This window comes from Capra hircus, chromosome 13 (genome assembly GCF_001704415.2).
Source record: "Capra hircus breed San Clemente chromosome 13, ASM170441v1, whole genome shotgun sequence".
NCBI classification, from domain to species: domain Eukaryota; kingdom Metazoa; phylum Chordata; class Mammalia; order Artiodactyla; family Bovidae; genus Capra; species Capra hircus.
In genome coordinates this window covers 20523400-20550237 of record NC_030820.1, presented here as the reverse complement: position 1 = coordinate 20550237, position 26838 = coordinate 20523400, and the positions used below count along the sequence as shown (strand labels likewise).

At 38.5% G+C, this 26838-nt stretch overlaps 1 protein-coding gene across 1 annotated transcript in view; it reads right to left on the bottom strand.

Moving 5' to 3' along the window:
• MALRD1 (MAM and LDL receptor class A domain containing 1) overlaps nt 1-26838 on the bottom strand; it is a 597692-nt gene that overhangs the window by 31136 nt on the left and 539718 nt on the right. The window contains exons 37-38 of the mRNA XM_005687912.3: nt 6582-6661; nt 6392-6488 (exon numbers count right to left, since the gene is read on the bottom strand). Coding sequence (XP_005687969.3) covers nt 6392-6488; nt 6582-6661 — 177 coding nt within the window. The remainder of the gene's footprint in view (nt 1-6391; nt 6489-6581; nt 6662-26838) is intronic.

The following is a 26838-nucleotide window of genomic DNA, read 5'->3' as shown; positions in this document are numbered from 1 at the left end:
TGTGCATCTTAACAGCTGTACTTCTTTTGGGCAAACGCATATGTGGAGAGAGCAAAGGTTTGCAAGCATTGGGAGACGATCTTAGTCATTGCCACTGGTGGAATTCCAGTTTTCTAAGGCTAAGAATTCATTTCTGGGACCAAACACAGGCTCACTAGTGACATTCTAGCTGCAAGAGCAGCTGAATGCCTTGAGGCACAGAGTAAGTAATTTTTGATTTTGGCTAAGGATAAATATTCATTACTGAGCCCAATTTAGGTCTAGCCAAGGATCACAAACTAGGAGAAAAGCAAAACTTCTGTCCCCAAAGAAACACATTATCATACAAGGTGTTAGCAGTGGGAAAGGCTCTGGGAGAAAGAATAATAAAATAGAGACAGATATTTTATTTGGCCATCAGGGCCACTCATACATAAATCTCAACCAAGAACATCTGTACTTTGCATGGGCAGCTGGTATACCTTTTGGGATTCCAGTCACCTTTTTTATCAGAAATATAAACAATTGCTATTTTGATTATTCTTTCCTTCCATTTTATCCCTAAAGTATTTTGTTTTACATTTCTACCTTTACACATGCCCCTTACATGTGCCATAGTCAAATAAATAGATTACTATAATAGGGTATGAGTCAGAAAGCATATAAGGTTTATATATATATCTTTGAGCTTTTGCAAGACTAGCACATAGGAATTCTTAATAAATGTTCACGGGCTTGAATCAAGAGGCATTCCCAAGATCACATTCAGGTCTTATAATTTCCTACTCAGTAATATTTTACAGTTGTACATGTTTATAATCCCATGAAATTATTTAGAAACTTTTAGAAAGATGTAGACCTATGTTATTTCTCAGCATAACTGAATGAAATAGGTCTGTTAATTTTTAACATCTGTTAGTGTATTTATTAAATCAACACAATCCCTCAGGAGTAAGTGCCACAAGACAGCATAATAAACAGCTGTTTACTGTGTATTCTTCCCCAGGCAAAGATGATGTAATCCAAAATAGGAAAGCAGTGGGTGTTATGTGGCTTTAGGAAAATAAGGATAAATAGTTCACTATTTATTTGTGTTCTTTAATATTGGCTTCCTTGTGTAGGTGGGATTGTCACAGCTTTTTGTATTAACTGCAAACAACTCTAGAAGTTAATACAAATTTGTTGCATCTTCTAAAGTTGTGAGAGTTGGACTATAAAGAAAGTTGAGTGCTAAAGAATTGATGCTTTTGAACTGTGGTGTTGGAGAAGAGTCTTGAGAGTCCCTTGGACTGCAAGGAGATCCAACCAGTCCATCCTAAATGAGATCAGTCCTGGCTGTTCATTGGAAGGACTGATGTTGAAGGTGAAAGTCCAATACTTTTGGCCACCTGATGCGAAGAGCTGACTCATTTGAAAAGACTCTGATGCTGGGAAAGATTGAGGGCAGGAGGAGAAGGGGACGACAGAGGATGAGATGGTTGGATGGCATCACCGACTCAGTGGGTTTGGGTGGACTCCGGGAGTTGGTGATGGACAGGGAGGCCTGCCGTGCTGCGGTTCATGGGATCGCAAAGAATCGGACATGACTGAGTGACTGAACTGAAGTCTCATGAGGAAAATCTGGTGGATATTGGACTGTGCGGCCACGTGTAGTAGATACCTTTCAGAGACCTTTCGTGATGACCCCCATCATCCTCACCATGGGGCATTGTATGGGGTCCCAGCAGCCATGTTTGTACAGTTGATCTTGCCCCATAGCTCACCCATAGTTGATTTAACCAGAAATGGGATCTTGACCCAAGTGGGCTAATCAGAGGGTCTTCCTTAGGAATATGGAATGGAGATAGAAAAACAAAGATATAGTCTCTCCACAGGTCTGGGGGCATAATTTGTAACATCCATCCTCAAGGCAACATGTTTTTGTTATATAGACAGAGTAAAGGCAGTATGTCTTCAGAGAGAGAGTCACCAAGAGCGAAGCAAAAAGCAGCAGAGATGAGAAGCAGAATACCACTGGGTCCAGGCCTCCCTGAGGCCTGATCTCTTTATTCCTACCCTTGAGCTCTGTAAGACATGTGCACTGTTACACTAAATTCTTTATTTTGATTAAGGTGCTTGAGATGCTTTCTTCACCTGCAATCACTGTCCTCACTCACACATTTGGTGGCAAGTAGCTAACAGAAAGGTCAGAGAATGTATAATAAAATCCAGGAACTGCATCTCTAAAAACAACTTTAAGAGGCTCGTTGCTGTGCTTAGCATTGTCTGAGCATGCAGTGCTCCATCCTGTGTTTTTCAGAAATGAATACAAAAAAGTTTCAAGTCACTGAAGGATCTCTTATGTTACAGATTGTTTCTATAAAATCTAATGAAAAACATTAAGGTTAAGATTTATTTAGAGAAGGTGATAAATTTCCTGCTTACATTAATTCCTGCCTATCTCAAAGTTTTGGTATTATTTTGAAGATGAGTCATTGTTATCATGTAGCTATCTCCCAGCCTAACACTCTAACTTGCTTTAGGGCTTAAATGATTTTTTGCAAAAAGGCATTTAAAAAAGTTAATGTGCAACATTGTAATTGAAAATTCATCAGTAGACACGAGCAATATTTCTGGTGATGATCAGAAGTATGGATAATATTAAAGTACAGATAGTTTTCAATAGGTGTGTATTGGATATGTTATGCATATGATGCTAGAAACTGGGACTGTAAAGATAAGGATGGTTTATATGGAAATTGTTAAGTAATAACACTACAAAATGGCGTTTTAACAATCTCCTTGCGGATAACATTCTGACAACTCAGTGACTAACCCTGAAGGAATACCAGGTTATTTTTACTTAGTATCAAAAATACATGTGTTTGTATAGCTCTGCTAGGCATATTGTGTGAAATGCCACACACTTTAGAGGAATGGGAACACTTCCCAAGGGTAGGGTGTGTGTGGAGGGTGGAGTTGGTGGAAAATCAAACTTGGTGCAGTGGTCTTTGAACATTGCCACTTGAGTTATCTCTAAAATAATTTAGAAAAATATGCATCTCCTTTTACATTTTTATTTTAATGTCTAAAAATTGTATTGAGTCAATTTCTAGATAGGTTGATAAGAAGTTGGGGGTCCCTGAGGAGAAGAGAGGGGTCTGGGGCTCTCAAGGAGGAGATAGGGGTCTGGAGTTCTCAAGGAGGAGAAAAGGAAAAAATTTTTTTCTACAGTCCTTAGTTTTAGGTTTTTTTTCCTTAAGCCCAGAGTTGATGATTACCCAACAAAAAAACTCAGCTTAAACTCTATACTAAGGATTCTATAACAACAATGTATCCGGCTTGAGGATATGTTTCTCCTTCTTGAGAACCTTCTGACTAATCCTGTTATCTTAAAATGTAAATTGTGGGAGTGGGCCTAGTAAGACCTTTACAATCTTGGGACATTCTTTTGATTTAGTGTAATAACTAATTTAAAAAGTATATAGCTCCCTTGCTAAGACTAGTGAGGGGGCACTTTCCATCCCCTTCTGATGTCGTTGTCAGAAGCCTTCTTTGTTTTTCACTGTAATGAAACTTCTGCCACACAACAGCCCTGAGTGGTCAAGCCTGATCTCTGGTCCTGAAGCTAAATCTTTGGAGATCAAGAATCTGATACCGTTCACAGTAAGCTATAAGTTTAGTGGTTGCAAAGAAAAGAATTTCTGGAATATTTTATATTGAGTTATTTAAATTATGGAATTTGTCTACCATCTCATCTAAGTGACAAAGCCAGTCGTGCTAACTAGCCAATCAACCAACTCAAACCTAATTTTCCGAAAAAGCTGACTTATTGTTAAATTTAAATACATATGTTAAAACATGTCCCAGGGAATCGAAAAAAATGGTACAAATGAACTTATTTAGAAAACTGAAGCAGACTCACAAACATAGAAAACAAACTATGGTTTGTTACTGTTACCAAAGGGGAAAGGGGTGGGGAAGGGATAAATCAGGAGTTTGGGGTTTAACAGATACACACTTGTTCAGTTGCTAAGTTGTACCCCACTCTTTTGCGACCCCATAGACTGTAGCCTGCCAGACTCTTACTTCTATATGTAAAACAGATGTGGCAAAACCAATACAGTATTGTAAAGTAAAATAAAGTAAAAATAAAAATTTAAAAAAGTAATTGCAATAAATAAATATGCAAAAAAAAACAGATAAACAACAAAGTCCTACTCTATAGCACAGGGAACTATATTTGATACTTCGTAAAAACCTATAATGGAAAGTAATCTGGGAAAAAATATATGTATATACACATATAACTGAGTCACTTTGCTATACACCAGAAACTAACACCACACTGTGAAACAACTGTATCTCAATTAAGAAAATAAATATGATTTCAAACTCTAAGTGAGAAAGGAGAGGAAGAGGAAAAGAGATCTCTCAGGCTGGGCTGCAGTGCCACCAACATTTGCTTTAGAGGTCTCTCCATAGCCCAGAATATGCAGGTTGTCCAATATGAATCCGGAGAAGGTGTGAAACTTAAGGTTCTTTTTGAGGACCTCTGCTGGTTGTGTTCATATGAAAACTTATTTATATACTGCAGTGATTAGTTTTATGTGTCAACTTGGTTGGGCTGTGGAGCCCTATTGTTCATTCAAACCGTACTTGAGATGCTACTGTGAAGGACTTCTCAGATGTCATGAGCACTTACCATCAACCAATTTTAAGATTACTACCTCTATTGTGGGTGGGGCTCATTCACTTATTTGAAAGCTTTAGGAGTAAATGCTGAGATTTCTTAAAAAAAAGAAAGAATTCTGCCTCAAGATTACAACAGAGAAATCCTACCCGTGTTTCCAGTCTGATAGCTTGTCTGAAAGATTCTAGACTCAAGCTTACACCGTCAACGCTTACTTGACTTTCCAGCTTGCAGGCCTGCCCTGCAAGTTTCACGCTTGCCAGTCCCCACTATTACGTGAGCAAATAAATCCTTCTCTCTTAATATATTATGTTATTAATACAATTAAATATGATTATCTCAATATTAATAAACAATTTTATAATTCATATTTCATAAATGTAATATATTAATATGCAATTTTTAATAGGAAGATATATGTTAATTTTTAAGATATCTTAATATATTATATACTGACATATTTAAACATAATAATATATTAATATAATAATTACTAGTTTATTGTATAGGTTGTATATTATATTTATACATTAAATATAAATATATTATGCATTTGATATTTAAAGATATATATAAACACAGAAGGATAGAAATAACAGAATATCTAACTAGCTAGCTGCTGCTGCTGCAGCTAGCTTCTATCTTTTTATCCATTTTTTTGTTTCTCTGGAAAATGCTACTATATAGTAGCACAAAACCAGTATTTCACTTAGTAGCTTTATGTTTTTTCCCACTACATTAAGTCCAGACTTATTTTCATTCATGTTTGTATCCACATTGTCTGGCATATTTTAGGCACATAAGAAACAAAGAATTAATAGATGAGTGAGACCTTAATAGTAATGGATTAAAATGTCGTATCTTTTTTCCTAATGAAGACTATAATTTTATAATAAATTTGCCTTAATTGATGATATCGAGTTTGGTGTCTGCTAATTAACATGCTTGCAGGCTGGAGATGTGTGGAGAATTCAAGCAAGAGGCGGATATAAGTTGGCACCAAGGAACAGGCAGCTTATGCAGGGCTCTGTGACACACTGGCTAGCAGCAAATCTAAATTTCTGAACACAGATGCAGGTGTGCAAGACACGATGCATTTCTTTAATTTCTTAAAATTTCTTTAAGTCTAATTTTGAGCCCTTAGCTTGTTTAGTTCATGGGAAAGACAATCGCTTTCATTACTGGGGGGGTGTGATGTGTTTCTCATTCAGATGATAGAAGATGGGTATGGAGTAGGAAGCCCCAGAATCCTGAAGGGCACAATAGGTTGTGAGGTCTTAACCATGCATGAGTCGAGCCCACAGAGTCCCTCCAGGTACACAGATCTCAGCTTCGGATCTATGTGCCACCTAGGACGTGGAGTCTTGGTCTGGGGCACTGGTGCAAGACCTCCCTGAGCAAGCTGAGAAAGGGTCTCTTTGATAGTTGTGCTGACGACCCTGAGCACTGCCAGAAAGTGGGACATCCATCACCTTGTGCATTTTTCATTTGGGCCAAACATCAGATTTTGTTATTTGGTGTCATCAAAAATGTTCCTAACATAATCAGAAAAGTAAACTTGTGGCTTTTTATTTAAAAACTACTAATCATTAAATAGCTTAGGCTTTCTTCCCAGAAAAATAAATCCACGAAGTATGGAAAACTAAAGTTACCTGAATGTAATATGGAATGAAAGAAAAATATAACAAATGAAATGTTTCAGAAAATTGGTGTGCCAGAGCAATGGAAGGCATCACTTACCTTACTGGTACTTTTTTGTTGGCAAGAAAACACAAGACCGCTAGTGTAATATGAGCTATCAGTAAAGCTAATCCAATACCCAGGAGGGTCCATATATCTGGAATTTCAAACCAATGAAAAAATGTAAATATTCAGTGAAAAATATTAGAGACTCCAAAACTCAAGTGATTTTGGTCACAATGTCACTTACTGTTCTGAGTGTTCGTGAAATCAGCAGTCGGTGGGTTAACCTTGATGTGGCAACGATTTCCCTTCCAACCTTGTGCACATCTGGAAATGAGATAAAATGTGATAGTTGGTAAAAAAATAAATAAATAAAGAAGTGGAAACATATTTTAGCAGTACTGTCGTGGAATAAAACAATGAATGTTTAAAAATAATGAGATACCAGGAATGTGGGTAACTTTGATATGAAACCAAAAATGCTAAAGCAAAGCAAAAAAAAAAATTAAATCTTATTATTTTCATATTATTTGTGCAAGAGAATTTTTTTTTCAGTATTTAGTCCCTCCTTGTTTTATCTGTAAGGTGGGGGCTTGATTTCCTCATCTATTTGGTGGGAACCATATTCCATATATTGGACTATATTTTCTTCGATTCCTGTGTTCACAGTTCCTTTGATAACTGTGGCAGACCAATTCCATATTTCCATATATTGGGAAAGACCCTGATGCTAGGAAAGACTGAAGGCAGAAGGAGAAGGGATGAGGATGAGATGGTTGGATGACATTACTGACTCTATGGACATGAGTTTGAGCAAGTTCCAGGAGTTAGTGATGGACAGGGAAGCCTGGCATGCTGCAGTCCATAGGGTTGCAAAGAGTCAGACGTGATTGAGCAATGGAGCTGAACTGATAGTGGAGACAAGACTCATTTTTTGTTTTCAAAAGTTGACTTCACTTTTCACCAGTGCCCAATATTACTTTACTTTTTCATTTGTCTCAAACTCTAAAGCTAGCACATTTTTCAATAGTGAATGGATTTAAGTTCTTTCAGATACCAATAGAGAATATTCAAATAATAGATTAACATAAATATAAATCAGAGAGTATTTTTATTTCTCATTATAAGGGGATGATCCTTCAATTTCATAGATGTGGAATCAGATTAATAATCAAATTGGAAATACCATCAACCCTATAGGATTTCACTATCTCTGCTTTATTTAGTGTCATACGTGATGAAATTTGTAACACTGGGAACATCTGCTCTGATATGGATGGCCTTGAGAAAGTTCAGAATTGGAAACTAACTCATGCCTCAAAGGGAAACGAGGTTTATTTCTAAGCAGCATAAGTGTCAGAATTTCTCTGGTAGAATGTGTTTGCATATGAATGTGAAAGCTTATATATACATTCTTGTTTACCAGAAATAACAGGATACAAATTAAGAAGGGTTTGGTTGAGTTTCCTGCCAATTGGATTAAAAACTGGCTTTTGAATGAATGTTTTTTAAAGCTATGTGTTAGAAGCAATGTTTCTTCAGCACACAGTTAATTTTTTTTTCTCAATCTCCCGTTTGATTTTGAAAATCTGAATAACCAATATCAATTTCTTCAAAAAAGCAATAGCTTCCTTAAATATTAAATATAAAAAGGAGGTTCAAGGGGGCCCATAAGAATGCCTTCTTTCCTTAGTAAATATTCTTTAAAAAGAAATTTAAGACAATTTAGTTGTTTTTGATGTCTCTATTCAAATTAAAATAAATTAGAAATGTTTAAGATCAGAATCTATTTGTTTTTTTACTCTCATAAACCTTAATAAGTATTCTTTATCAGTTCTCAGGTTGGCAGTGTGAATCCACATGTCAGTCTTTCACATTTTGCCTTCAACTGACTTGATCTAAGACATTACTTTGCTGACAAAGGTCTGTATAGTCAAAGTTATGATTTTTCTAGCAGTCATGTACAGATGTGAGAGTTGGACCATAAAGAAGGCTGAGTGCTGAAGAATCAATGCTTTTCAAATTGTGGTACTGGAGAAGACTCTTGAGGTTCCTTTGAAATGCAAGGAGATCAAACCAGTCAATCCTAAAGATCACTGAGATTTTTTTTTTTTTTTAAGGCTAGTCATCCTCTCTGTTCCTCTTCATGTGCAATCTGAAGCTTAGATATCTCATTCAACTATTTATTTTTCACTAGCAAATCATAAATAGTAGCATACCAAATGAAAAATAAGAGACTTCCTTCCTGAAGAAGGAAGGCACAGATTGTTATTTTCAGTGGCAGCCTTCTGGGTAGTTTTAACAGCTGTTGGGGACAGAAGGTGAAGGCTCTTGTGGGGAGAAAAAGGGAAAGTAGATGATCTGTTCGGAAGAACCTGGTGTGCTTTGCCTAAGCAGATGCCAACCGGAGGATACCAGTCCAGGTGGGGCTTTCCAGGCACAGCTGTGAAAAGCTGGGTGGCTGGGTGGTGAGTCGGGTGGGTGTGGGGAATCCTGTATAACTGTCTGATACCAACAGTGAGATCCCTAAAAGAATGGGGCAATGAGATTCATCCTATTTGCTTGAAAATTAAAAACCAAATAATCCTTTCTAGGTAATGTTTTAGCTACATTATGATTAGACAAGATTGAATACAATGGTGATTCCACCTCTTGTATAACCCAACAAGATCTATTAATATAAGGATGATAAACACTATATAATTTTTGTGCTAAAGACGAGGATTATTGTCATTGTTTAGTCACTAACTCATATCCGACTCTTTTGCAACCCCATGGACTATAGCTGCCATGCTCCTCTGTCCGTGGGATTTCCCAGGCAAGAATACTGGAATGGGTTGTATTTCCTTCTCTATGGGATCTTCCTGACCCAGGGATCAAACCCGCATCTCTTGCATCTGTTGCAGATTCCTGACCAATGAGACAACAGGGAAGCCAAAGACTAGGATATCTCAGCGTAAATGAGAAGGCTTGTTTTGTTTTCACGTCAAGAAGAAAAGAAATGCTAGATGTGATGAAATTATTCTGGAAGGCTTTTTCATACTGAGTCATAAGAAACAGTTAAATCAAAAAATGACCTGTTAAGCTTGACAAAATGTCAAAAATAACTCATTTTTATTTAGAAAGTACGCATAAACAAAATGTTTTTGAGGAAAATTTAATTTATCCCGAGTTAATGTGAGGCTATGTGCTTTCTCATTTATTTCATATACCTAATGAGTTTAACATTGCAGCATTTCAGCCTTATCTTCCATTCTTCAGTCGCTCAGTCATTTCCAACTCTGTGACCCCATGGACTGGAGCACGCCAGGCTTTCCTGTCCTTCAGTATTTCCCGGAGCCTGCTCAGACTCATTCTATTGAGTCGGCGATGCCACCCACCCACCTCATCCTCTGTCATCCCCTTCTCCTGTTTACAGTCTTTCCCAGCATCAGGGTCTTTTCCAGTAAGTCGGTTCTTCACATCAGGTGGTCAAAGTATTGGGGCTTCAGCTTCAGCATCAGTCCCTCCAATGAATAGTCAGGATTGATTTCCTTTAGGATTTACTTGTTTGATCTCCTTGAAGTCCAAGGGATTCTCAAGAATATTCTCCAACACCACTGTTCAAAAGCATCAATTCTTCAGTGCTCAGCTTTCTTTATGGTCCAACTCTCACATCTGTACATGACTACTGGAAAAACCACAGGCTTGACTAGATGGCCCTTTGTTGGCAAAGTGATGTCTCTGCTTTTTAGTATGGTATTAGGTTTGTCATAGCTTTTCTTCCAAGGGGGATTTGGAAGCATTTCAGCCTTATTTTAGAACAATGGAGGTTCCAGCTGCTACTCAATTACCATGTATGTTATGACTGCCTGCACCAAATTCATTGAAACACCCATCCTCCTTCCCTTCCCTCCATCAAATTATAAGTGTTTCCATGGTTTGGTTGAGATGGAACCCCAGCCTGTCTCTAGGGTTATCTCATTTTCCTTGGTGCAGTGTTTTGCCTCAGGACCCTGTCCATTACCAGACAGCATTCCCAGTCAACAGGTATTGGTTCATAGACAGACATGGACGTAAGTTTTCCAGAAGTAATTCTGTCACCAGTGGGTACACATTGATGGATATTTGTGGTAAGAATTATCCTCTGCCCAATTCTGATGTGAACAAGGAAGAATATAGCCTTATGAAGCTACCATTTTGCTATAAAAGCCAGCCTGAGGATAAAATAACCTACTGGGAAGACATAGCCTAGGAAATCATAGAGAAAGGGAGGAACAATCTTAAAGGCACTTGAACCTTTTCAGTCTGTTTCGATTTCACGTCTGCTCTGCATTCAGACTTTTTAGATACATGAGTCAATAAGTTTCTGTATCATTTGAGCCAGTTTGAGTCTGGTCTTTTAGGAGCACACATGCAAACCCCATTTTCCTACTCTTCCATTTTGACCCCTGAAGTTCTCCTCATTAAATCAAGAATCCCTTATTCTTAAAATATTTATTCAGTGTCTACTACATACAAGATAGTCTGCCACATAGAAAAAGGATGGCCAGGATATGCTAGAGAACTGGCAAGAGCATAAACTTAGGAGATAAAAACCTTTTTAAAACATAAGTAAGAGACAAAATAGAAAATAAAATATATGAAGTATAAGAAAGGGAAAGAAAAATGCTGAAGGAGAAGATGCAAAAAACTGCTTCCAGAATCTATTTCTCCAGACTCAGAAAGCAAAAAATGTACAATAGCAACTAGACATGTATGGAACAAGTGATTTATTAAAGTGTATTTATTCCAGAGCATGAAGTGTTTATATATATATTATACAACGAGTCAGAAAAAATGGTCATCTGAGTATGTAGAAACCATCAATGACTGATGGGATCTCGAGAGAGATGTCTAAATTATGTTCAAATTGTTAATGCAATGCTAATCTAGCCTCTAGATTTTCCAGTTCTTTACTGAAGTATATTTTTTCAGAAATACTTACTCTATAGTTTTTTAAATCTGCAAAAGGGAAATTCCTTCAGAAGGAAGGGATTTTGAATATAGTGCAGATTAATCATTTAGCATTCTAGTAGTAGACTTGTTTTATTTTGCTAGGCATGTTTACAGTAACATTTTATGATTATTAAAATTATGAATATTGTTATAGGAACTGATATCATTCTACAATGACATTCATGCTTTAGAAAACTACAATATACTAAACCCAATGGGGAGTGGACTGAGCACCTCCTATGTGCTGAACAATATTCTAAATACTTTAATATATTATTTGTGATACACCTATGTTATAGGATACAAGTTATTTCCCCATTTCATAGTTGAGAAAATAAATGCCCAGAGTGTTTGAGCAGTGAGTCACCAAAGGTACCCTGTGAACAAGCCCTTACACTGTATCTGTTTGGCTCTCAGCTGACGCTCTGCTTACTACGTGGTTTTGCTTCCCACAGTCTTCCTAAAGTTGGAATATAATTGTTTATAATTGCCATTAACTTCACGGTTTTTGTCTGTTCGGAGAGACACTGGGGTCTGATTTTCATTGTCTGAAAACGTCCATTTATCACATTAAGTTTTACTCTGCAAACGTCTAGGTATACAGGAGGCAGATGTGGTGTTGAGAAAGACTAAGAAAGGAAAATCAGGGCACCTGGATTCATTCAGCAAGACTAAGCCACTTTCTAGCTCTGTAGCCTTAGGAGAGTCAGATTACTTCATTTTACTATTTATTTACTGATTTATTTAGAGAGGAGACATACTTTTCATTAATTAAAAAGTGATTATTTTTCCTTTTACAAAAGCAACAGTAGTTAAAAAATAAAAAACAAAGATAAGCAAAAAAAAAAAAGAGAGAGAGAGAAAAACCCCAGTTTCAGTCCCTGGGTTGGGAAGGTCCCTTGGAGAAGAGAATGGCTAGCCATTCTCCAGTATTCCTGCCTAGGGAATGGCCAGCACTCCAGTATTCCTTCCTAGAGAATTCCATGGGGAGAGCAGCCTGGTAGGCTACAGTCTATGGGATTGCAAAGAGTCGACACAACTGAGCAACACTAACACTTTGACTTCAGTTTTCTCCACCCAACTAAAGAAAAATCATGGTATTCATCTAGACTTTCAAAATACTACACAACAGTTACACACACACACACAAATTCAGTTTCCTATTTATAAAGAGTAATAAGTACAACTCATTCACAGGATGTGTAGGAGAGCTGAATTTAAAAAATGCACATGAAAGCACATTGCTAACTGTAAAGCATTATCTATGTCAGGCTTTTTGATACTCAGCCTTCTGCTTTCTGTATAAACCACGGTCATGATCATTCCCTGCCCTAACATACTGACCCTCCAGGGAGCTGGCATCTGACAACAGTCCTGTCTCCACCCCTGCCTGAGAATCAGTAAATCTTAGGAGACAGTGAAAAGCTATGGTTCACAGCTTCTACTTTCCTAACTTATCACTTATGTCACTTAAAAAGCATTTTTACACCCAAATTTACCTGGAGGTTCTTGAACCAGTTATACAGGTAGAGAAAGGAAGAGCAGGTATTTAATAAAGCACTCACTGCCTGTGTTGAACACTTCTACACCCCTCCCCCATCCCCTGTGGTTTCTACCCACTGGAAGTACTCCAAGGAAGGAGAAAGTAGTGCCAACCCAACTTTGTATGTAAGCATCAGTTCAGATGGAGTGCTTTCTGATCCCTATGGCGAGCCTGTGCCAGCAGAAGGGGAGTGGGACAATGGCGGAAAGCCCCTAATGAGCCATCCGTGTTGACATGGGTGAATTCATTTTAACAGAAAACAAGAAAGCAGGGGAAACAACTAAATAATCTCTGAGTCACAAAGCACTGAAATTCCACATTGAGCACCAGTGATTAATTCGCTTGGACTAATTTCCTCCTTGACTAATTAGCTGCAGCATATTTTATAACATTTAGAAGTATTAGGCAGAGCCCTCCTGAAAGAGAAAGATAAACATCCCACTCCATCCATGCATAAGGGCCTGTTTTCTTAACACAAACAGGAGAAAGGGAGAAATAAAATGTAGTTAGACTCTTTCAGCCACAGCCCGCATCCTAATCTTTCCTAAATTCTTAGAGGTCTTCTGCTACTAGTAGGTAATAAGGGAGGAGTTATAAAATAACAGCTTATTTCTGGGTGTGCTTGGGAACACCCATTCATTACTCGCTAACACCTGGAACAGAAGATCCTCCCATCCTTTCTGTCATCTGTGTGCTGGTCCCAGCTCATCTCTCTCGTTGCCAGGAAAAACAAATGAGGAGCCACCCATTTTCAAGCATGTGTTCATGGATTAATTTGGTGGGAACCAGCAGGGGGTTTACTCTCTCCTTTTTAAGCAATATGAGTTGTTCAAATAATTCTAAAGTAATAAAAAACAAACTGATAATGCAGAGGCATACCTATTTCATAACATGTTGATATTTGAATATTTTAGATTTTAATTAGCTGACCTGATCCAATACTTCTTACTGATTCAGGATAATGAGGCAAACACATCTGATTGCATTTTTTCCTAACAATTTTGAAAACTCTTTAAAGGGAATCTTAATTCTGTTTTGAAATGTGATATTTCAAGCATCAGAGAGAGAGAAGAATTTTATGTTAAAAGAAAGATGAACAGGTTAAAAACAGTTTCTGAATTCCCATATCCATTCTTCCACTTCATAATTTCTAGGGGTCCCCAACCTCTGAGATCTAATGCCTGATGATCTGACATGGAGCTGATATAATAATAAAAATAAAGTTCACAATATAAGTAATGTGCTTGATTATTCAAAACAAACCTCACCATCCCACTCCCTAGAAAAATTGTTTTCCACGAAACCGATCGCTTGTGCCGTAAAGGTTAGGGGCCTCTGATCATCTCAATCACCAAAGTTCCATCAATTTACCTGCTAGGCCTCTCAGCCATACGTCCTTTTGCTCAATCCTGCTTTGGTCACATGGCCAAAGGCCCTCCTTGCTCTAGTATTGGAACTGGATGGCCTGCCTTAGCAAGCTGATGTCACATCATATACCTTCCCTGATACAAGCCTTTGCTGGTTTTCTGCAGCTGTGATAATCCTATCTAGATGAAGTGGTTTCACACGGAGACTTCTCCAACAGGGCCTCTTGATGGTATGGAGGGTTTGATCTCCATTCTCCCTTTGTTCACACTCTCTTTACCTTTATTTAAGCCCCCTTCTTCTAAGATACTCTTTCACACTCCTAGGACTTTCCAAGACATCTATTCTCATTAGCTGGAAAATGGATTCAATCCTTATCAACCTAGCCAACTCACTTTAAGGACACAGACCAAACAGCATCCCCTGAGAAGCCTTCCTTCATGCCCCTGCCTAACTTAAATGGGCAATCTTTGGTTCTAGCACATTCTGCAAGCTGCCATGATAGCTCTTAACATACACTACCACAACTGTTGGTTTCTTTATAAATCTTTCTTGACTATGAATTTTTTTTTAAAGGTAAAGACTATACCTGTTTAACTCCTGTATGCTCCAATTAGCACAATCCTGCTCAAAGACAATATTTGCTGAAAATATTCACTAGCATCACAATAATGGGAGTTAACACATGGGCAATGTGTTTGTTACACTTTCATTTTAATGAAAGTCCGGAGTCCAAATAGTATCTGCTTAGCCACAGTCATGGTCATTTATAACTTTAGTGTGTAATAAAATGACCTGGAATGTTTGTGGAAACAGATGGCTGGCCCATCCACAGGGTTTCTGATTCAGTAAGTCTGAGGTGACCCCAGAATTTCATTTCTCACAAGTTTTCAGTGCCGCTAAACAGAGGCCACACTTTGAGAACCAATGCCTTAGAACCCCTCTTTAAGTGTGGTTATACCCAATTTACAGAGAGGAAACTGAAGCTCAGAGGGCCGTGCTTTTGTAAGTGGCAAATTCAGGTTCTCAAAGCCGCATAGCCTGTGTTCTTGCCATTGTACCATATGCATATTTGTAAATTTCTCACTATGTTCCATTTCCTTAGGAATATAGACCTCTCCTTATTGAAGTATAGTTGCTGTGCAATATTATATGTTACAGGTAGACAATATTATATTTTACATGTATACAATGGAGAGATTCACGATTTTTAAAGTTTATGTTCCAGTTATAGTTATTTTAAAATATTGGCTATATTCTCTGTGTTGTATAATATAGCCTTGTAGCTTATTTTATATATAATAGTTTGTACCTCTTACTTCCCTGCCCCTGGTTGCCCCTCCCCCCTTCCCTCTTCCACTGGTAACCACTAGTTTGTTCTTTTCTCTTGGAGTATAATTGTTTTACAATGATATTTTAGTTTCTGCTGTATAATGACATGAGTCAGCTGCAGGTATACATCTATCCCCTCCCACTTGAACCTCCCTCCTGAACCTCCGTCCCACCCCTATCCCACCCCTCTAGGTCATCTCAGAGCGCTGAGCTGAGCTGAGCTTCCCACTAGCTAGCTATTGTACACTGGCAGTGTATATATGTCAGCGCGACTCTCTCAATTCTTCCCTGGCTCCCTCTCCCCCGAGCCCATTAGTCCATTCTCTACATCTGCATCTCTCTTCTTGCCCTGCTAACCAAAAGCTGCGTATGTATGGTCAGACTTTGTCCTTAGGGGATGATAACTTATAAATGTAAATCACAAGCTCTTGTGTAGGAAATGCCGACCCACTCCAGTATCCTTGCCCAGAAAACCCCAGAGACAGATGAAGCCTGGCAGGCTATAGTCCATAGGGTCACAGAAGTGTCGGACACTACTGAGCAACTAAGTAACAACCATCACCACCACTGGAACTGGTAGCTAAATTGCACAGAATTGCAAATATCGGAAGGAAGCACTTCCACATGTTACTTCAATTATTACAGGAGAAACAATTTTAATTACTTCAGAATAGAAATAAAGCAGATAAAAAGTATGTTTCTGTTTCCTCTTTGTTCATATAGGGAACTGATGTGATACTAAAAAAAAGAACTCCTGAAATTGATGTTTTGAGCTTCCCACTTAGTTTTTCTTTCTTTCTTTCTTTTTTTTTTGTTCCAACTGTTATGAAGTAATATTTCCCTGGAGTCAGATGAAAGGGGGGGGGAAGGTAGAGGAAATAACATAGAAACTAAATAATTCACAAACTGGGCAATTGAAAATGGCTGCAAGTCAATAGAAACCAGTCTTGTTCTAGGATGAAGAAGATAAAGACATTAAGTTTTTGCTGTGGAGTGTAAACTAGCAAGAAATAGATTTTTGAACTTTTTCTCCTGCAATTCTATGAAGTGTAAAATAATTTTCCTTTAAAACATAAACTCTGACTTAATTCCAGCAAGGCCTTATTCTTGTTGTCTCTCCGTTGAATATATGTGTGTTGAAATACATACAAAAACACACAAGATGGTAAGGCTGAAAACTAGAAGGAACAAACAATGAATTGTCAGCTCTGGAAGGGACGTCCACTAACCAGAGTACCCACAAAGGCTGGGATGAGAGTTCATGGATGTATAGGATTCACTCTGACCTTCATTAATAATTAGGTCCTGTACTTGTTCAGCACACAACAATGAATCTTCTAATGACCTTTCATCCAACTGAGAAAAAAAAAAGTCTAAACCCTGTACTCTTTGTTCAGTGAGTAATTACTGATTGTCTCCTATTGGGTTGGCCAAAAACCTCGTTTGAGTTTTTCTATAGCATTTTTCATAAGATGTTATGGAAAAACTCAAATGAACTTTTTGGCTAATCCACATTATACATCAGGCCTTTTTCTAGGTGCACTGTAATCTATTAGATCACATGTTGTCTGGTACTGCTCTTCCCTAAATACACTAAGCTTGTTCTTGCCTTAGGGTCTTCATAATGCCTCAGGGACTTCATGCCTCTTCTGACAGTTAAGAAATTTTCGCCCAAATCTTGGAATAGTTTGCACTTTCCTGGAATTGTGATCTGGACTCAAATTACACCCTCTCAGAGAGGCCTTAACAAATTTATCAAAAATACATCACTGCTGTCATACCTTCCCATCCCTTCCTAGCAACCTGCTTACACTAATGATTTCTTCATTGCACTTGTGACTACTCAAATTTAACGCACACATGTACGCATAAGCATATATATCATATAAGTATACTTAAAATATACTTCTAAGTATAAATGTGAAGGTGAAGTCGCTCAGTCATGTCCGACTCTTTGTGTGACCCCATGGACTGTAACCTACTAGGCTTCCCTGTCCGTGGGATTCTCCAGGCGGTGGATTGCCATTTCCTTCTCCAGGGGATCTTCCCGACCCAGGGATCGAACCCAGGTCTCCCGCATTGGAGGCAGGCGCTTTAACCTCTGAGCCACCAGGGATTTACATATTAAACTATAAATAGAAACTTGAAAACTTCAATGAAATGAGTGATTTTGCAATGATACTACAAATTATACAATTAATGTAAGTGGTAGAAATCCAGATAAGTTCAGTAATACATATGATATTGAAAAAGCCTTACACACTGCTTCAAGACCAGGCTGTTTGGCTGTTTTGTCCTTTCAAAGTTTCAAGAAAGGTAATTCTCATGCTTTACATGCTGTTTCGGAAAATAAAAAGCTACCCAATTTACTTCAGGGAGCTAATGCTTGCCTAGTAATGAACCTTAAAAAATATGCAGAGAAGAAAGGCTGAGAACAATATTGCTCATAGATGCTAATATCCTAAATTACCAGCAATCTGAATACAATGTGCAAGAGTACATTGTGCTTTAGGATTTATTAAACACTCCCTTTTCCCTGGGTATGTAGTTTTAATCCATGGGGAAAAGAGAAATCAAATGGTACAAGAAGCAGAGGACCCTGTGAGAGAGAAGTGAAAGATATAACAAAAGAACCTATTGTTCTAAATCATCTACAGAGTCCTTCCGATAAAGTTTCTTTGTCTAAATCACTGTACTGATAACTTTTCTCAAGTTCTTAATGAATAAATAATTTTTATGTTATATAAACTCTTCTCAACATAGAAAATATATCAAAATAAATCCATTTTGTTATTAATGAAAAACCTCCTAATATAGTTCCTGGTTTCGATCAATTTACTAGTGAATTCTTTCAAATGTTTACTAAATAGGTAGTTTCCAGGTTATATATGTCCTTCTAAACATTAAAAAAAAAAAAGATTAATTTGCTGCATCAAGTTACAAATCTCTGCTACATAATTCAAGGATAGCACACCCACAAAATCATAGATCAGGGGCTTCCCTAGGGGCTCAGCGGTAAAGAATCTGCCGGCCAGTGCAGGAGACATGGTCCGACCCCTGGTCCGGGAAGATCCCACATACCACGTAGCGGCTAAGCCCGTGTGCCACAACTGTTGAGCCTGTGCTCCAGAGCCTGGGAACCACAACTACTGAAGCCCACACGTACCAGCGTCTGTGCTCTAGAAGCCGCCGCAGTGAGAAGCACATGCACCACAACTAGAGAGTAGACCCCACTCATCGCAACTAGAGAAAGCCTGTGTGCAGCAATAAAGACCCAGTTCAACCAAAAATAAATACATAAGATTATTAAAAAAAAATCATAGATCAGTCTCAAAGATGCACAAAAATCCTCATATAATTCAGAAAAAAATCCTCTGTTACACACACACAAATATCTCCATTGTTTATATCTCTTTGTTAGAGTATGTGTTGATCTCTTAAAACTTCACGCCCTTGGACATAATGAAGAATGATGGTTCTTCGTGTGTAACACCTGGTGAGGATGGAGCTCTGGATGGCTGCCTCTATGGGTGGAAGCTCTGAATAAGGATAGGGTGGTGTGGCTAGCAATGGAAGAAAAATGACTCTGTTAGGGGCTATTTCACCTTGTGAAAATCTCATAAATTTTAAGGATAATAGGTCATTAACCACCTGGCTGGGGATATTCTAGGGACACAGCAGGAGAAAGAAATTGGAAAAAAGAAAAAGTCAGGGCAAGAATAAGCCGGTGACGCTGATTGATCTTTACCAAAGAAATGTTGCTTCAACTCTCCTGAGGTTTCATCTGTTTCTGTTACAATAAATCCTGACATTAGAAGATTTTATGACATCCAATCTACAGAGAATTAAGCATTTCCCATTAAATTTAAAACACACACACACACACATATATATAGTTTGAATTATTTCTGAGCACCTTACTATGTTTGCAAGCCAATAAACATGCACTAAAAATGGAATTTTTAAGCAATTAGAATGGACATGTAGCATGTATTGGCTGTGCTTATCTGCCTAAATCCTAAAAATAAAGCTATTTTTGTAGAATGTTATATTTAATTTGTAAAATATATCTCCAGTAGCCAACTCCGGGAGATAGAGGAGGACAGAGGAGCCTAGTGTGGTGCAGTCCTTGGGATCGCAAAGAGTCAAGCATGACTTAGCGACTGAACAAAAACAACATATTTATATATATTATAGTCATGTCTGACTCTTTGCGGCCCCATGGACTGTAGCCTACCAGGCTCCTCCCTCCATGCGATTCTCCAGGCAAGAGTACTGGCGTGGGTTGCCATTTTCCTTCTCCAAGGGATCTTCCCCATCCAGGGATCGAACCCAGGTCTCCCGCATTCCAGGCGGATGCATTAACCTCTAAGCCACCAGGGAAGCCCCCAAAACAGATTATATTGGGAAATAAATATACATTTTCATTTGATTTGATTTTACATTTCTATTAAATCAAATGTTGTTTTAAAAATATTTAAGTCATTGTCACACTATATGTTTTATATGGTGGACCTTACAATATGCTCTAAAACATCTTTTATAAAAATCATTGCGTTGTTTTGAAATAAACATTAGATACTTAATTTACTTGTTGGAAGATATTTATTGAGGGCCAGGTGCCAAGTCCAAAGTTGGGACAGGAGCATAAAAGACAAAGTCCTAACCTCACAAAGTATACATTCTATTGAGAGAGGGCACTGTAGAGATAATAAGCAATTTATCAGTAACTATGTTTATGGTGGACTAGAGATGGCATCACCGACTCAGTGGACATATGTTTGGGTGGACTCCGGGAGTTGGTGATGGACAGGGAGGCCTGGCGTGCTGTGGTTCATGGGGTCACAGAGTCAGACACGACTGAGAGACTGAACTGACCTGAGAGAAGATGCATTGCCAATGGAAGGACCCAGTTGGCAACAGTCAGTGTGGACAACTCTTTGAAGTGGACAAGATGGATATACTGGGAGCTGGACTAGAAAGTGGGAGCCAGTGAGGGTTGCGTTATTTTAAGGGTATAGCTCCAGAGCATGTTTGTTGATGATTCAGTAGGTAAGGAGAGGCTGATGTCTGATAAAGAGAGAGGGGTGATGAAGGAAAAATTCTAGGATGAGGAGAAATGGCTGCCTCCAGAGTTCATGGGAAATAGGATCTTTTTTAAGAGAGGATAGGGAACGTGAGAACTGGTCATTTGCTAATGGAAAGGCTTCTTGGGAGTTCTCTTCTAATAAATCTTTTCAATAAATTCGAGGGTGAGTAGTTGGCAGAGATGGTATTTTGGGGTGGGAGGACTGAGGAGAGGAGAAAGCAGGAAACTGGAGTAATTTCTGATTCAAAAAGCACTCAGTCTGCAAACATGAAAGGGCATGTTCACTGAGGTCACAGGTGTGTGTGTGTGTGTGTGTGTGTGTGTGTGTGTGATCAGGGAGATTTTGCTATATTTATATTTTCAGTAAAACATTACATGCATAAGTGTTCAAAAACTCAAGTTGAACTAAAAGTCTTAAGCTCCAAGACAAAAATACTTTCACTCTCCTTCCTGTTTCTTCCGGTATCAGCCTCTATTTATATTAATGATATTCATATATGGTGCTTTTTGATTTATCTATTTTATTGTTATAGCTAAAAATCTCACTGTGTTATATATCCAGCAGCTCCTTTTCATGGCCTCCTAGAGCCCTTCCTCCACCACTCCACATAATTAAATCCATATTCACAGTTTATAATAACTATTACTACATAACTATAGCTGTTGACTGCCGAGCTAATAGGGTATGAAAGTGAACCATTCATTTACTTTTTTTTGTTCTTTTCTCAGGAGCTAATGATCTGACTTATTTTAATTTGCCAAGTTGTCCAGGCTTTGAGGCCAATTCTTAAACTCTCCAACAACTTCTCAATAAAATTTAATCCATTAGATTAAAATATCAGATAGACGTATTTACTTATTTATATATTTCTTTATTATTTTATTTTGGCTGTGCTGGGTCTTTGTGGCTCCATGTGGGCTTTTTTGGTGAAGGAGCAGGTGTAGGGGCCTCTCTCCAGCTGCAGTGCACAGGCTTCTCATTGCAGTGGCTTTTCTTCCTGCGGAGCATGGGCTTCAGGAGTTGCAGCTCATGGGCTCGGTAGTTGTGGCCCATGAGCTTAGTTGCACCATGACATGTGGGCTCTTTCCGGACCAGGAATAGAACCCATGTCCCCTGCATTGTGAGGCAAATTCTAAACCACTGACCGCCTGGCAAGCCCATCAGACAGACTATTAGTACACTGTTTCTTTTGGAGACTTCCAAAGCCCCTGTGTGTTGATTCTTTGGGCCAGACTTGATGCTTGTTCTCTGGACCTCCTTTCCAGGGACTTTTCTGGGACTTCTCTTGAGCATCAGCCCTGTGTCCTGAATCCCACTCTGCCCTCGTCTTTGGTTCCCTCCCCCATTTTCCTAGGGCACAGAGTACACAGAATGTTCATTTTTTAATATCTTTTCTTTTTAAGACTACACTCATTCCATTTTCAGTTTGGAACTCAGGTTTGAATATCATGTAATCAAATAAATAAATGAACTTGAAGGTGTATTATCTTCTAGATCTCTCCATTCTTAGCTTCTAGTTTCCAGTATTTCTCAGATTATTCCCCCTTCTTTGTATGTGAACTGTTACATTCATGGAGAGTGTTGTCATCTCAAGTTTTCTGAAATTCCCCCACGCAGAGTCTTTGTAGGACTCATTTGTCGTTCACCGTACCTCTCGCTTCATCTGGGGAAGGTTTTTGCACAGATTTCTTTGACGACTCTCCCTACTTTTTATTTTCTCTGTTCTTTCTCTCTGCAACCCATTTTTTGGGGGTACTGACCTTCTGAATTGATCCTTAAATGTTCTTATTTTCATCACATATTTTCTTAGCCTTTATATTCCATTTTAAGGAGAATGCTCTGCTTTCATCTGCCAACATTTTTACTCATATTTTAAAATTCTGAGAAACATTGTAAATTTCTTTAAGCTTTTTTCCTCTATTTTCCATAGACATCAGGTATAATAAATTTTCTCTCTCTCTGAACACATTAAATCAACTTAAATATTTTTCTTTAGATCCACACACTGTTTGTTTTATAGGAACTCCATTTTTCTATTGAATCTTTTGATTTACATTATGAGTTCTACCTGTCTTTTATATCATTGGCTCTCCTCTACATTTTGTTATTCTTGGGTTTTTAGGTGTATTTAAGGCTAAAGGCCTGAAAAGATGATCACTGGGTCTCTGGCATGGGCTAAGCTGGTTGACTGATGGGTTACAATTTAAGGTAACAAGCCTCCTGTTCTTGGCGCTGTCCTATTATAGAATTGGTAGGTCTTTATTCTGGAGTGATTCAGTCTCTGTAGTGGGGGTGGAAATTTGGCACAGGGAAGATACAAAATTAACTGCTGGAGTTCTGGGGGCTGTGAGGGAAAGGAAAAGAAAAATAAGGCTTTCACCATTGAAAACGCAAACTGGCAATCCTTGAAGCAGCATCTCATGACTGTTCTCCACTGAACCTGCTCTTCTGGCATTCAGAGTGCTGGCACAATTTATTCAGAGAATTTTTGATCTCCTGAATGGGTGAGTACAGCTGGGGTTTGGCTGACAGTCCCTTACAGGCTTTCAACAAGTTATTTTCCAACTTAGTGCTCCATTCCGCCATTGAAGTACTCAGTCCTCCAACTTTTGAGCCCTACAAAGCAGCACTCTCTAACCTTTTTGGCAACAGGGACTGGTATCATGGAAGACAATTTTTCCCCAGACCAGGGGCAGTGCGGGACAGCAGGGGGGTGGGGGCTTAGTTTCAGGATAATTCAAGTGCATTGCATTTATTGCGTACTTCATTTCTATTGTTTTATCAGCTCCACTCAGATCATCAGGCATTAGATTCCAGAGGTTGGCTACCCGTGCTGTAGGGTGTCTAATGGGGTGAAGGCACCTGTGGCTCATTGGAAGCCCCTTCTGAAGATGTTTAGGCATCAGCTGGTTCCACTTGGGCAAGTCATCTTTTACCTATGTTTCCTTCCTAAAATGCCATCAACTTCTCTTATCTTTTATTGTCTGTTCATCACTACTGAGGCCTTGTGGATTTACATGGCTTTCATGCTTTGTTGCTGCTGCTATTTTAGTGAGTCTGGAAAAGAGATAGAGGTAAATGCATTTGCACAACCTCCCACCTTTTATAATCTTCTTCATCTATATTTAGCTGACCTGGTATATTCAGAAAAGACAGGGAGTTGTGTACATTTAGAAGTAGCGTTTTCCCCAGTAAATGATTCAGAAAGTGAAAGTCACTTGGTCATGTCTGACTCTTTTCAACCCCATAGACTATACAGTTCATGGAATTTTCCAGGTCAGAATACTCGAGTGGGTAGCCTTTCCCTTCTCCAGGGGATCTTCCCAACCCAGGGATTGAACCCAGGTCTCCCACATTGCAGGCAGGTTCTTCACCAGCTTAGCCACAAGGGAAGCCCAAGAATAATGGAGTGTGTAGCCTCTCCCTTCTCCAACGGATCCTCCCAACCCAGGAATGGAACTGGGGTCTCCTGCATTGCAGGTAGATTCTTTACCAACTCAGCTATCAGGGAAGCCCTAAATAATTCAGAGGAAACTGTGAATGGGAACTGACAAAAAAGAGAAGACTTTTAATAATAGACAACAGGATTGAACTTTGATAAGAATGCATGTAAATACATGAGGAAGTGAGGGAGAATGTGAAAACTACTTTGGAGTCAGTGGTATGGGGATCTGAATAAGAAGGAATACTGAAATGGACACTGCAATGATAGATTTTGTGGTCTGGAAGTATTAGACAGAAACTTGAAATCTAAATAACGGAGCTGTAGATGATGACAGTGTCCAGGATGTGACTATGAGAAAGAAGAGATCTGCAAGTGGAGAAGAAAAGCTAACTGGGAAGAAGTCAGAGAACTGAAGGGACAGGGAGTATTATGAAGATATATTCACTAACCCTTAGGCCACTAAGAATGATTACAGGACTGGAAATGAATGCAGATGAAAGCCAAAATCAAACACAGTGCGGCAGATGCTGGGAACAATGAGGGGTGGCAAACAGCAGAGCCAGAGGGCACAGTTTTCAAGGCACAAACTATTTTATGTGGTGGAAGGGAGGGGGAGTAAGTCATTCTAGAAGTTGCTGATGCTATGAGAAAGTTTGTTGACTACACAGATTGAGGGACATGAGGAAAGAGTGTGGGGAAATGAATAGAGGTGGATGGGGGGGTCGATGTAGATTAGCAAATGAATCTTATATAATGAGGTTGAAGATTCTTAGATATATTAAATGGAAGAAAAATGTAGAAAAATTCAAGTTTAAGCTAAGACCCTAATGGCTAAGTTTTGGGAGAGCTCAGGCAAGCTATTCCCTTCAGTAGTTTAAGAAGATGTGATATCTTACAGGAGAAAGGGAATTAATACAATCAACCCCAAACAGGTTCCTGTTTATCTGCCAAGACTCTAGATAATGATCTTCGAATTTTATGTAAATACTTGATGGTATGTGTATACCTAATATTATTTATAATAACATTTGCTCATACAGAGTGAAGTTAAGTTAGAAAGAGAAAAACAAGTATATTAACTTATGTATGTCAGATCTAGAAAAATGGTACAGATGATCCTATTTGCAAAGTAGAAATAGGGACATAGATGTAGAGGACAAACGTATGGATGTCAAGGTGGGTGGAAGGAATCGAGAGATTGGAATTGACACATATACATGATTGAGACTATGCATAAACTAGATAACTAATGGGAACCTACTGTATAGCGCAGGGAACTCTGCTTAATGCTCTGTGGTGACCTGAATAGGAAGTCCAAATAGGAGCAGATATATGTATATGTATGGCTGATTCATTCTGCTGTACAGGAGAAACGAATACAATATTATAAAGCAACTATACCCCAACAAAAACTGATTTAAAAATACCAAAGAACAAAGTATTATGATTCTTAAAACAATTAGCAAAAATAACCTTCGAAATGAAGTGCAAAAATAAGTTTATGGTAAGTACAAAAAGAAGTGTTCTGACAGTACACAGGCAGTATAACCTTAAAGTTAAGGTTCAGCAACATAGTAATTTTGATTACTTCTGAGGTGTTTCTATTTGATGTACTTCTGAATTCCAAATTTTTCTATAACAAATACATTAGAAATATAATTCTTTTCTAAGAAAGGAAGAAAAGAAAAACATCTTTTAAAATATCCAACAACACTGTGCATTGAATATTTACTTTTCTTTATGTGTGCTTATTTTTAAAAAGTTCTTATATGAAAACTTTAGATTAATAAACAAGGTTGCTTTGAGATACACGAAGGCTATGAGACAGTCAGCCTAAAACTAAATTGACACAGCCAGTGATTTCCAAACTGGACTCATCATTAGCATTCTCCTTTGTTGTTGTTCAGCCACTAAGTCATGTCTAACTCTTTGTGACCGTGTGGTCTGCAGCATGCCAGGCTTCCCTGTCCCTCATTATCTCCTGGAGTTAGTGCAAGTTCATGTCCATTGAGTTGGTGATGCTATCCAACCATCTCATCTCATCTATGCTCCTCTGAGATCCCATTGAAAGTCCTGCTCCTCGGCCCATGGAACCCAGCCACGATCACACTCCATGGCTAACCGGCCATGGAAGACAGAAAGAGGGCTCTTCCGAGGGTTTTCACCCTGAATTTTTGCAGAACAACCCAGTCATCTCCTCAGCCTGCATATCTGCAAATTAGGGGCTATCATGGAGAGCTTTCAGAGTAATTTTGACTACTTTCTTTACCGCCTTTGTGATGGAGGTGACTTTGGTGGCAGCAAAGCTTCACCTTGATGAACCACAATGAGGAATTACATTTCACTATGTTTTATACAGGACTGTACCAAACTATGTTAAACCTGAACAGTTGGAAATTTTAAAACCTCCCTTTTCTCTTCCCTTGGATAGCTGGATGACTTTGAGTAAATCATGTAAACCCTCAATACCTTTGTCTGCAAATATTCACAGTAGACTCTCTACATCTCAGAAATGCTGGGAATGCATAATTGTTTCAAGAGTGGGAAAATATTTTGAATTCTCCAAAAAGAACAATCCTATATCAACTCAATAATAATGCTTGAGTTTGTTCTATAACAAGTGATGTGTAAAAGGATTATTTCTCTCTTTGCCCTTTTGCTTCTGCAAAGTACTACTACTCTGAAATGTACTTGATGTGCCTTTTTAGTTTCCTCAAAGAGCAAGTTAGGTAGAGACTCAATGGTAGAGGCT